Source organism: Coregonus lavaretus (assembly GCF_964263955.1).
Source record: "Coregonus lavaretus genome assembly, contig: HAP1_SCAFFOLD_6175, whole genome shotgun sequence".
NCBI classification, from domain to species: Eukaryota; Metazoa; Chordata; class Actinopteri; order Salmoniformes; family Salmonidae; genus Coregonus; species Coregonus lavaretus.
Window position 1 is genome coordinate 7,501 of NW_028166615.1, and position 12,500 is coordinate 20,000.

Genomic DNA, 12,500 nt, shown 5'->3' on the forward strand with positions numbered 1-12,500 from the left:
TTGGTTTGAAGAAATCAACTGTGGGAGCAATTATTAGGAAATGGAAGACATACAAGACCACTGATAATCTCCCTCGATCTGGGGCTCCACGCAAGATCTCACCCCGTGGGGTCAAAATGATCACAAGAACGGTGAGCAAAAATCCCAGAACCACACGGAGGGACCTAGTGAATGACCTGCAGAGAGCTGGGACCAAAGTAACAAAGCCTACCATCAGTAACACACTACGCCGCCAGGGACTCAAATCCTGCAGTGCCAGACGTGTCCCCCTGCTTAAGCCAGTACATGTCCAGGCCCGTCTGAAGTTTGCTAGAGTGCATTTGGATGATCCAGAAGAGGATTGGGAGAATGTCATATGGTCAGATGAAACCAAAATATAACTTTTTGGTAAAAACTCAACTCGTCGTGTTTGGAGGACAAAGAATGCTGAGTTGCATCCAAAGAACACCATACCTACTGTGAAGCATGGGGGTGGAAACATCATGCTTTGGGGCTGTTTTTCTGCAAAGGGACCAGGACGACTGATCCGTGTAAAGGAAAGAATGAATGGGGCCATGTATCGTGAGATTTTGAGTGAAAACCTCCTTCCATCAGCAAGGGCATTGAAGATGAAACGTGGCTGGGTCTTTCAGCATGACAATGATCCCAAATACACCGCTCGGGCAACGAAGGAGTGGCTTCGTAAGAAGTATTTCAAGGTCCTGGAGTGGCCTAGCCAGTCTCCAGATCTCAACCCCATAGAAAATCTTTGGAGGGAGTTGAAAGTCCGTGTTGCCCAGCGACAGCCCCAAAACATCACTGCTCTAGAGGATATCTGCGTGGAGGAATGGGCCAAAATACCAGCAACAGTGTGTGAAAACCTTGTGAAGACTTACAGAAAACGTTTGACCTGTGTCATTGCCAACAAAGGGTATATAACAAAGTATTGAGAAACTTTTGTTATTGACCAAATACTTATTTTCCACCATAATTTGCAAATAAATTCATTAAAAATCCTACAATGTGATTTTCTGGATTTTTTTTCTCTCAATTTGTCTGTCATAGTTGACGTGTACCTATGATGAAAATTACAGGCCTCTCTCATCTTTTTAAGTGGGAGAACTTGCACAATTGGTGGCTGACTAAATACTTTTTTCCCCCACTGTAGATAGATAGATGCATCATGTTATGGGTATGCTTGTCATCGGCAAGGACTAGAGAGTTTTTTTGGGATGAAAAGAAACGGAATGGAGCGAAGCACAGGCAAAATCCTAGAGGAGAGCCTGGTTCAGTCTTCTTTCCAAAGAACAGAAATAGGACAGCACTCCGGTAAATAAACTTGAATTGACATAATTTTATTGCAGCACGAACGTTTCAGGTATGAGCCCTTCTTCAGTGTGCAAAGCAATGGCAATCAATGTCACAACAACAAGATCACATAGGTGGGCATAACTCTAAATTCCCAGTCAGTATTGGCCCAATCAAGAGATCCCAGCAGAGGAAGCTGTGGGGGAAACATGAACATCAAATAAAGATAGACCCACAATACAATTACATTATGATGTCATTACCTGAATGTTTGAACTATTTATAACCTACTACAACAAAAACAAGAAAAATAACATTCCTCATTAAGGCCTGCTGGGACAAGAGTGGCCATGCGTTTCCAATATGTCTCTCTTTCCAGAAGTCATTTATCCCCATCTCCTCCCCTATGTGTCGCCTTCAACAATTCAATGCCCATATAACGTGAGGTACTTAGTTCATGATTATGGCTGTTGAAATGCCCGGCAACAGGGGATGTATCATCATGGTTGTGAATGGGGCTCTTATGGTCACATGTCCTTGTCTTAAGTTCACGTTTGGTCTTACCCACATAATACAAGTTACAGGAACACTGAAGGAGATTTACAACATATTTCGTGTTGCATGTTATTCTACCTATAACCTTTATCCTCTCACCCCAATGGGGACGGAGAAGAGAGTTTCCTCCGATCATGGCATAGCAGTGGACAGAGTTGTGACAAGGGAAACTGCCATCAGGAATGATAGAAATAAAATGTTGTTTCTGAGGCAAATCTGACCTTACTAAACAATCCCGTAAATTTGAGAGTCTCTTATAGCAAAACCTCGGGGAGGATTCAAACGCTGTACCAAAGCTGGGGTCACTGTGTAATATGTGCCAATGTCTATTAAGCACTTCCTGGATCAACCTTGAAATAGGACTGTAGATGGACACTACAGTTGCAGAGGAAAGAGAGGGAGGAGAGGGAGGAGAGGGGGGAGAGGGAGGAGAGGAGAGGAGAGGAGAGGAGAGGAGAGGAGAGGAGAGGAGAGGAGAGGAGAGGAGAGGAGAGGAGAGGAGATGGAGGAGAGGGAGGAGAGGGAGAGGGAGGAGAGGGAGGAGAGAGGGAGAGAGAGGGAGAGGGAGGAGAGGGAGGAGAGAGGGAGAGAGAGGGAGAGGGAGAGGGAGGAGAGAGGGAGAGGGAGGAGAGGAGAGGAGAGGGAGGAGAGGGAGGAGAGGAGAGGGAGGAGAGGGAGGAGAGGGGGGAGAGGGAGGAGAGGGAGGAGAGGGAGTCCTTTGACGTGGTTGACTTACTCACTAAGTCTTCTTTACACCCTCTTGTTTTGAATCGTTCACATAAATCTTTGGCATCTACATCAAATGATGAATCAGAGTCACCCAATGCACCTAATGCGAAGGAGTTGGCTATATGGTCAACTGTTTTGTAATGAAGGTGTATGATAACTGCTGAGATGAAGAAAGGTATTTCTATCTGTTTATTTTCTATACACCTCAGTGTGCAGGCCATTACCATCTTTCCTAACCAAAACATCCAAAAAGGAAACACGTTCTTTTTCTGACACTAACGTAAATGTAATGGACGGCATCCTCCATGTCATCAATATATCTCATAAACACTTTGATAAACTTAGAATAGGGAAGAAGATAACTTATTGTTGTGACATTGATTGCCATTGGCTGAAGAAGGGCTCATACCCGAAACGTTTGTGCGGCAATAAAAATATGTAAATATATGTTAATTTACCGGAGTGCTGTCTTATTTCTGTTCTTTGGATTATATATGAGGATCCAGAACCTGATTGAAGTTTATATAAGATGGAATCGAGCACATTGTTTATCTTTTCATGGACTTCTTTAAAGGGGGGAGATCAGCTTAATATTGCAGATAGATTGTAACTTCCATCAATGTAATTGTCTGCATCACTTCCAATCCCCCATGTTTATATATATATATATATATACAGGGGCGGTGTGTTCAATAGGGCGATATGGGCGACGCACTGCCAAACGGGAAAAGGAAGGGATTTTTTTTCTAATCAATTATATCACGGCAACAGTAGTTATCAGTGTTCTAATCTGATCTGACTGCCACTAAATGTCAAATCAGGCTAAAGTCGTGCTTCAAATGGCCCCGCCCGTTTTTGGGGCGATTTCAGTCATGTTGAAAATCGCCCAGAAGTCTGTCATAGACTCCCATGTAAAATCAATTTTTTTCAAATTTCAAAGCTTTCAATACAATCTCTATGGGTGTCTGTGGGCTTGCACTTACGCGCTTTCGTCATACGTGACGTAACCATGAACGTAACTAAGAAAATAGCGGCTAGCAGCGTCTCTGTTGCGACCTGCAGTGTGGCGTTATCTTAAGTTTTTAATTTGTACACTTAGTGGCGTTATTTTATGTTTTTAATTTGTACACTTAGTTTACAAACATTCTGCCAACCATGGATTTCCAGTGGTGGGTTTTGGACTGATCTTGTTGATCGTGTACATACCCGCTACGAACGGACTAAATAATGAAAACGCTGCTGGCAGCGGAATCCAATACAGCTGGGAGACTTGGCTGGATGACAGAGTCCCGGACAGAGAAGTGGAGCCGGCCGGCTTCACCCTGGTCAGAGCGGACCGCGATCTGACACAGTCACAGGGAAAATCGATCCTGGTAAGAGAGCGACTCTGTACCCCCGACATTGAACTGCTTTCTGTGTCACTGCGACCTTACTATCTGCCCCGTGAGTTCCCCCAATTGTTTGTTACCGTTGTGTACTGTTGATAATCACAAGTTTACTGGAGAACTGAGACCAAGTAGAGACTTTGGACAGGGTGGATATGGTATAATAAAGGCAGTTTATTCAGAGGTAAAGATATCTGGAATCGCGTGCACGGACTCGTTCGTCAAACTCTTAGGGAGCTATCTGAAGAGAGCCCCGAAAACATTGTGTGCAGACATTTTATACAATAAATGATGTAGGTTGAATCTAGTAGTTCTGATCTTCTGATTGGTCCTGATGAGTTGGGCGAGGTCCCCTCCACTGTTGCATTGGCTCTGAGTCGGGTTCTCTGTCTTCAAATGTTCAGCCTAAAGAGAGGGGATTTTTGTGTGTGTGTGTGTGTGTGTTTAACAGTGATGATGTGTGTGTGTGTGTGTGTTATCAGTGATGATGTGTGTGTGTGTGTGTGTGTGTGTGTGTCCTCAGAGCAAGAACTCGTGAGTTGGAAGAACTGAGAGACCTATGGCGTGGGTGTTGTCCTTGGCCACCTGCTGACAAGGCTGACAAGATAGGACTCTTTTGTCCATTGTTATAGGATAGGAACAGCATTGATTGAAAACAAACGCCCAACACAAAATGGGTCATGCACAAGATTTTAGTCAGACCAAGCTATAACATTATATATTTACTACGACAGTACATTCAACCAAAAGCTAATATAACAAAGGCATCAGAGATTATTTATAATCTGTCACAGAAACTGGAATCCATCTCCCCAGATCAGTCAATAAATGCTTCTGGTATTGACTTATATGCTGCCCCTGTCTTCATGTTGTTGCTGGACATATCTTTTTTTAAATGTGTGTAGGTCACCTAAATCATCAGAAAAATTGCCCCTCCTGAGAATTTTTTCAGGAGCCGCCACTGTATATATACATACATACATACATACATACATACATACATACATACATACATACATACATACACACATACATATACATATATATATATATATATATATATATATATATACATATACACACATACATGCACACATACATACATACACATACATATCCTTTTTTTTTTAATGTTCCCCTTTTTTACTTTCCAACCCCGCCACCCTTTCCCTACTTGGAGTAAACTAGTGAACAACAATGCTTAGGCCTCTACTTCCAGCTTATACTTACTATCTACATTTTATGGACACAGTCAATTTTACAATAATTATATTTTGTTTGTTTTTTCTCCTGAACTTCTTCTACTATCAACCTCTCCGATCATTTTCATGATGTCCATCCGGTTTGCTTTCTAACTGTGCTCTTTCACAAAAGCTCCCAACCTACAACCTATATACTTATTATTTATTATGGACACAGTATGCTTACATTATTAGTTATCTTGTTATTATTTGTTGTTAGTTGTTATTAGTCCCATCCTTCAACTCCATTCAACACCTCCCATCTATCTCTTAACACCATCCATATAGGATTTCTATTTTCCATATATTTTTCAACTGTACTGTGATGTTTTACAAAAATTCTGAACCTTTCTATTCTCATTGTTTCTACAGATTGTGAATTGAAAATAAACATTTTTGCTAAAAGTATTATTATATTATTGATCGATTGACTATGACTTTTCAGATCACCCAGTAATGCTATCTGCAAGGTTAGCTCGAGGTAAATATTGCAATCCTTTAGCCATTCCTGGACCTGTGTCCAAAAACAAGCTACAAATGGACAGTACCAAAACAAATGATCTAATGATTCTGTCTCTTCGCAGCAAAATCTGCAGAGCTGGGAAGATTGTATCCCCCATATAAATAACATTCTATTGGTAGCAAGAATTTTATATAATAATTTAAATTGAAAGATTCTAAGTTTTGAATCCGGTGTCGTTTTGCGTATCAGTTCATAAACACTATGCCATGGGATCGGTACGTCAAAAATCTCTTCCCAACTATTTTGCAATATATATGGGACGGCTGTCAATCCTTTGGTCCTTAAATGAAACTGGTATACTTTTTTATTTATCACAGTTTTCCTTAACCAATTATGTTCTTTAATGCAAGGCCGACAGACAAGTTCCTTACTTTCTCCCCCTTCCACTTTCCTCTTCCATTTTTGCGGTAAGGCTGCAATTATTTGGTTGTAATTTTGGGTAGAGCAGACATTTCCATATGTTTTTGTTAGCTGCATGTGCAACATAACTCCACCAGTTCTACCGATGATATCATTTACGAAGATTATACCTTTTTTATTTTGTCAAAAAAAATAGTTTTTTTGTCAATTAGTATATTTGAGTTTAACCACAATCTTTTCATGAACTGTTTGTGAACGTAGCTCCTCTAGCAATGATGTAAGAAGATGTCGACAGACTTACTGAAGCCAGAACCTTCACTTTTTCAGCACTCGGCAGTACCGTTCTGTGAGCTTGTGTGGCCTACCACTTTGCGGCTGAGCCGTTATTGCTCCTAGATCATTCCAATTCACAATTACAGCACTTACAGTTGACCGGGGAAGCTCTAGTAGGGCAGAAATTTGACGAACAGACTTGTTGGAAAGGTGGCATCCTATGACGGTGCCACATTGAAAGTGACTGAGCTTTTCAGTAAGGCCATTCTACTTCCAATGTTTGTCTATGGAGATTGCATGGCTGTGTGCTCGATTTTATACCCCTGTCAGCATCGGATGTGGCTGAAATGGCCACATACCTTTGTATATATAGTGTACACTGGAGTTGCTTACCAAGACGACATTGAATGTTCCTAGTTACAGTTTTGGAAATCTAGGGCAAGACTTGAAAATGGCTGTCTAACAATGATCAACCAACTTGACAGAGCTTGAAGAATTAAAAAAAGTACAATGTGCAAATATTGTACAATCCAGGTGTGGAAATCTCTTAGAGATTTACCCAGATTCGCTGCCAAAGGTGATTCTAACATATATTGACAAAGGGGGTGTGAATACTTAGGAAAATGAGATAATTCATTTTCATTTTCAAGAAATGTGCAAACAAAGTTTTGACTTTGTCATTATGGGGTATTGTGTGTAGATGGGTGAGACATTTTTTGGAATAAGTCAAGGGGTATGAATTATTTCTGAAGACACTGCAGATAGATAGATGGACGGACGGACGGACAGACAGACTGACGGACAGGTGGATAGATCATTAATTGCCTGTAACATCTGTCCTGTTGTGTCTGTCCCTCCAGAGGGTGGTAGTAGGAGGGCTGATGACATCCAGAAAGCAGCCGAGGAGCTCAACACTCGCTGGGATGGGTTCTGTGCCCTGCTGGCTGAGAGGCTGGAGTGGCTGGCCTACCAGAGCAAGATCCTGGCCTTCTATAACCTCTGGCAGCAGCTGGAGCAAGCTGTAGTCAACTCTGAGAACTGGCTGAAGGTCCAGCAGCCACCGGCCTCAGAGTCGGAACCTCTGAAGCATCAACTGGAGCGCTGCAGGGTGAGGAGTGGGGGTGGGGGGGTGTGAGAGAGAGAGAGAGAGAGAGAGAGAGATAGAGAGAGAGAGAGAGAGAGAGAGAGAGAGAGAGAGAGAGAGAGAGAGAGAGGAGAGAGAGAGAGAGAGAGAGAGAGAGAGAGAGAGAGAGAGAGAGAGTGTGAGAGGGAAGTGTATGTCTCTGTGTGTGTGTGTATTTTCTGTGTCTGCATGTCTGACTGTGTATCTTTCCATATGTCTGCATACAGTACAGGTCTACAGTTACCCATGTAAGTCTGTCTATACGTCTGTGTGTCTGTCAAGTGCAGGGTTTATTTCCAACCCTAATATAATACACCTGATTCATCTGTGCACACACACACACACACACACACACACACACACACACACACACACAGAGATGTGTACGTGTAGGTTTGGAGCAAAAGCCTGCATCCCCAGTGGCTTTCCCAGTGGAGAGATGACCACCTCTTGTGTAGTGTGCTAGTTGGTCCTGTCCTATCTCCTGTTGTAGAGCTGTTTAGTTAGGTGAGTCACTGCTCAGTTATTATTCTGTATAACAAGAGACCAAGGCTGAGGCGCAAATGCCACCCGATTCCCCCATAGGGCTCTGGTCAAAAGTAGTGCACTACATAGGGAATAGGGTGCCATTTGGGACGCACATGCTTTGCATCACATACCAGTGTTCCCCCCCACTAACTCTTCCCCCACTGCTGAAACCAATCCTAGGGGAAACGCTTCATACAGTGTCGTTCAGTATTCATACAACAATATTCTCTATTCTGTATTCACCACAGAGAAAACACATTGCCATTGGGAAGGTTGCAATCAGCGTTTGCCATAAATATTTAATTGCAATAAAATCAAAATGTTACTATTTTGTAAAAAATGGCTCGTAACAACAGCAAAAGAACACAAAGCTGTAATGAGAAGTAAGAAGTGAACTCTGGGTACTGAGATGTTGATGTATTGTGTAGACTCAGATAGATTAGACCTGGATACTAAGACCCTCTCTGATAGATTAGACCTGGATACTAAGACCCCCTCTGATAGATTAGACGTGGATACTAAGACCCCCTCTGATAGATTAGACGTGGATACTAAGACCCCCTCTGATAGATTAGACGTGGATACTAAGACCTCTGATAGATTAGACGTGGATACTAAGACCCCCTCTGATAGATTAGACGTGGATACTAAGACCCCCTCTGATAGATTAGACGTGGATACTAAGAACCCCTCTGATAGATTAGACGTGGATACTAAGACCTCTGATAGATTAGACGTGGATACTAAGACCCCCTCTGATAGATTAGACGTGGATACTAAGACCCCCTCTGATAGATTAGACGTGGATACTAAGACCCCCTCTGATAGATTAGACGTGGATACTAAGACCCCCTCTGATAGATTAGACGTGGATACTAAGACCCCCTCTGATAGATTAGACGTGGATACTAAGACCCCTCTGATAGATTAGACGTGGATACTAAGACCCCCTCTGATAGATTAGACGTGGATACTAAGACCCCCTCTGATAGATTAGAGGTGGATACTAAGACCCCCTCTGATAGATTAGACGTGGATACTAAGACCCCCTCTGATAGATTAGACGTGGATACTAAGACCCCCTCTGATAGATTAGAGGTGGATACTAAGACCCCCTCTGATAGATTAGACGTGGATACTAAGACCCCCTCTGATAGATTAGACGTGGATACTAAGACCCCCTCTGATAGATTAGAGGTGGATACTAAGACCCCCTCTGATAGATTAGACGTGGATACTAAGACCCCCTCTGATAGATTAGACGTGGATACTAAGACCTCTGATAGATTAGACGTGGATACTAAGAACCCCTCTGATAGATTAGACATGGATACTAAGACCCCCTCTGATAGATTCCTTTGCGTGAGAGTTTGTGTGTTAGTCTTTTTCTCCAGCCGTCTGTCACACTCTCTTCCTGTCGTTGTTCTCTTGCTTTCTGCTGCTTACATTTAAACGTTTACATTTTTAGTCATTTAGCAGACGCTCTTATCCAGAGCGATTTACAGTTAGTGAGTGCATACATTTTCATACTGGCCCCCCGTGGGAAACGAACGCCATGCTCTACCAACTGAGTTACAGGGGACTGCTCTGTCTCTTTGTCTCACTCTCTCTTTCTTCTCCCTTTTTCTCCCCCTCACCCCTTCTTCCCTCCTTCTCCTCCTCCTCTCCTCCCCCTCCACGTCCCCCACCCTCTCTCCCTCCCACTCCTTCTTCCCTCCTCCCCTCTCCTCCCCCTCTCCCCTCTTCTCCCCTCTTCTCCCAACCCCCCTCATCATCCTTCCTCCCCCCTCTCCCCCTCTCCCTTCTCCTCCCCCTCCTCTCCCTCCTCCCTCCTCCCCTCTCCTCCCCCTCCTCCCCCTCCTCCCTCTCCTCCCTCTCCTCCTTTCCCCCTCTCCCCTCTCCCCCCTCCTTCCAGGATGAGATAGCTCGTCTCTCCTCTCTGGAGCCCCAGGTCAACCTGCTAAAGGAGAAACTGATGGCGCTTAGGGAGAAGGAGAACGCTCCTGTCTTCTTCGATGCAGACATCACTGACTTCACACAGCATCACCAGCAGGTCCTGGAAGATCTCCACGCCCGAGAGAGACAGCTGGTGCTGGGTGAGAATATGGAGCAGGACACACACACAATGCAGGCGTGCACATACACACAGGACCACGCAAAGGGGTCAGGGGGAAGATAAAAAGCACACCACACCTTCTGATTGTTAGGGTTCATAGGTGAGGGTTAGGGTTAGGGGTTAATAGGTGAGGGTTAGGGTTAGGGATTAATTGGTGAGGGTTAGATATTCATAGGAGAGGGTTAGGGGTTAATTGGTGAGGGTTAAGGGTTAATACGTGATTGTTAAGGGTTAATAGGTGAGGGTTAAAGGTTAATAGGTGATTGTTAGGGGTTAAAAGGTGAGGGTTAGGGGTTCATAGGTGAGGGTTAGGGGTTAATAGATGATTGTTAGGGGTTAATTGGTGAGGATTTGGGTTAGGGGTTAATAGGTGAGGGTTAGGGGTTAATAGGTGCGGGTTAGGGGTTAATAGGTGAGGGTTAGGGGTTCATAGGTGAGGGATAGGGATAGGGGTTAATAGGTGAGGGATAGGGGTTAATAGGTGAGGGTTAGGGATTAATAGGTGAGGGATAGGGGTTCATAGGTGAGGGTTAGGGTTCATAGGTGAGGGTTAGGGGTTCATAGGTGAGGGTTAGGGGTTCATAGGTGAGGGTTGGGGTTCATAGGTGAGGGTTAGGGGTTAATAGGTGAGGGTTAGGGTTCATAGGTGAGGGTTAGGGTTAGGGGTTCATAGGTGAGGGTTAGTGGTTAGTAGGTGATCATTAGGGGTTCATATGTGAGGGTTAGGGGTTAATAGGTGAGGGTTTGGGTTTGGGGGGAGGTAAGTGCTGTGGCACGTGCGACAGAGAGAGAGGAGTCGCTAATATTTTAGAGGAGAGGAGGATATTTTAGAGAGGAGGAGAGGAGAGGAGAGGAGAGGAGAGGAGAGGAGAGGAGAGGAGAGGAGAGGAGAGGAGAGGAGAGGAGAGGAGAGGAGAGGAGAGGAGAGGAGAGGAGAGGAGAGGAGAGGAGGATATTTTAGAGAGGAGGAAGCAGAACACAGCAGGATAGTTTTGTTCTCATCTCCATATGGAGAGTGGATGGCAGAGAGGGAGAGAGGGAGAGAGGGCGCTGGAGACGGTGTGCTCAGGCTGGTTCAGCTGCTCTTTGTGTGTGTGTGTGTGTGTGCGTTCGTATGTTTGTTTCTGTGCGTGTGTATGTGTGCGTTTGTTAGTGTGCGTGCCTGTGTGTGTATGTGTGTGTGTGAATGGGCCTATCAGAGAGCAGTAATATGAACACAGAGGGCTAAGTGATAGAGAGGTGCTGTGTATTAACAGAGAGCAGTAATATGAACACAGAGGGCTAATTGATAGAGAGGTGCTGTGTATTAACAGAGAGCAGTAATATGAACACAGAGGGCTAAGTGATAGAGAGGTGCTGTGTATTAACAGAGAGCAGTAATATGAACACAGAGGGCTAAGTGATAGAGAGGTGCTGTGTATTAACAGAGAGCAGTAATATGAACACAGAGGGCTAAGTGATAGAGAGGTGCTGTGTATTAACAGAGAGCAGTAATATGAACACAGAGGGCTAAGTGATAGAGAGGTGCTGAGTATTAACAGAGAGCAGTAATATGAACACAGAGGGCTAAGTGATAGAGAGGTGCTGTGTATTAACAGAGAGCAGTAATATGAACACAGAGGGCTAAGTGATAGAGAGGTGCTGTGTATTAACAGAGAGCAGTAATATGAACACAGAGGGCTAAGTGATAGAGAGGTGCTGTGTATTAACAGAGAGCAGTAATATGAACACAGAGGGATAAGTGATAGAGAGGTGCTGTGTATTAACAGAGAGCAGTAATATGAACACAGAGGGCTAAGTGATAGAGAGGTCCTGTGTATTAACAGAGAGCAGTAATATGAACACAGAGGGCTAAGTGATAGAGAGGTGCTGTGTATTAACAGAGAGCAGTAATATGAACACAGAGGGCTAAGTGATAGAGAGGTGCTGTGTATTAACAGAGAGCAGTAATATGAACACAGAGGGCTAAGTGATAGAGAGGTGCTGAGTATTAACAGAGAGCAGTAATATGAACACAGAGGGCTAAGTGATAGAGAGGTGCTGTGTATTAACAGAGAGCAGTAATATGAACACAGAGGGCTAAGTGATAGAGAGGTGCTGAGTATTAACAGAGAGCAGTAATATGAACACAGAGGGCTAAGTGATAGAGAGGTGCTGTGTATTAACAGAGAGCAGTAATATGAACACAGAGGGATAAGTGATAGAGAGGTGCTGTGTATTAACAGAGAGCAGTAATATGAACACAGAGGGCTAAGTGATAGAGAGGTGCTGTGTATTAACAGAGATCAGTAATATGAACACAGAGGGCTAAGTGATAGAGAGGTGCTGTGTATTAACAGAGAGCAGTAATATGAACACAGAGGGCTAAGTGATAGAGAGG

The 12,500-nt window shown here is 43.9% G+C and overlaps 1 protein-coding gene across 1 annotated transcript in view; it reads left to right on the forward strand.

The window, feature by feature from the left end:
- The window catches only part of LOC311114506 (dystrophin-like), a gene marked incomplete at both ends in the record, with an annotated part of 32,260 nt that overhangs the window by 7,123 nt on the left and 12,637 nt on the right, over window positions 1–12,500 (forward strand). The window contains 2 exons of the mRNA XM_084189748.1: window positions 7,214–7,461; window positions 9,920–10,100. Coding sequence (XP_084045874.1) covers window positions 7,214–7,461; window positions 9,920–10,100 — 429 coding nt within the window. The remainder of the gene's footprint in view (window positions 1–7,213; window positions 7,462–9,919; window positions 10,101–12,500) is intronic.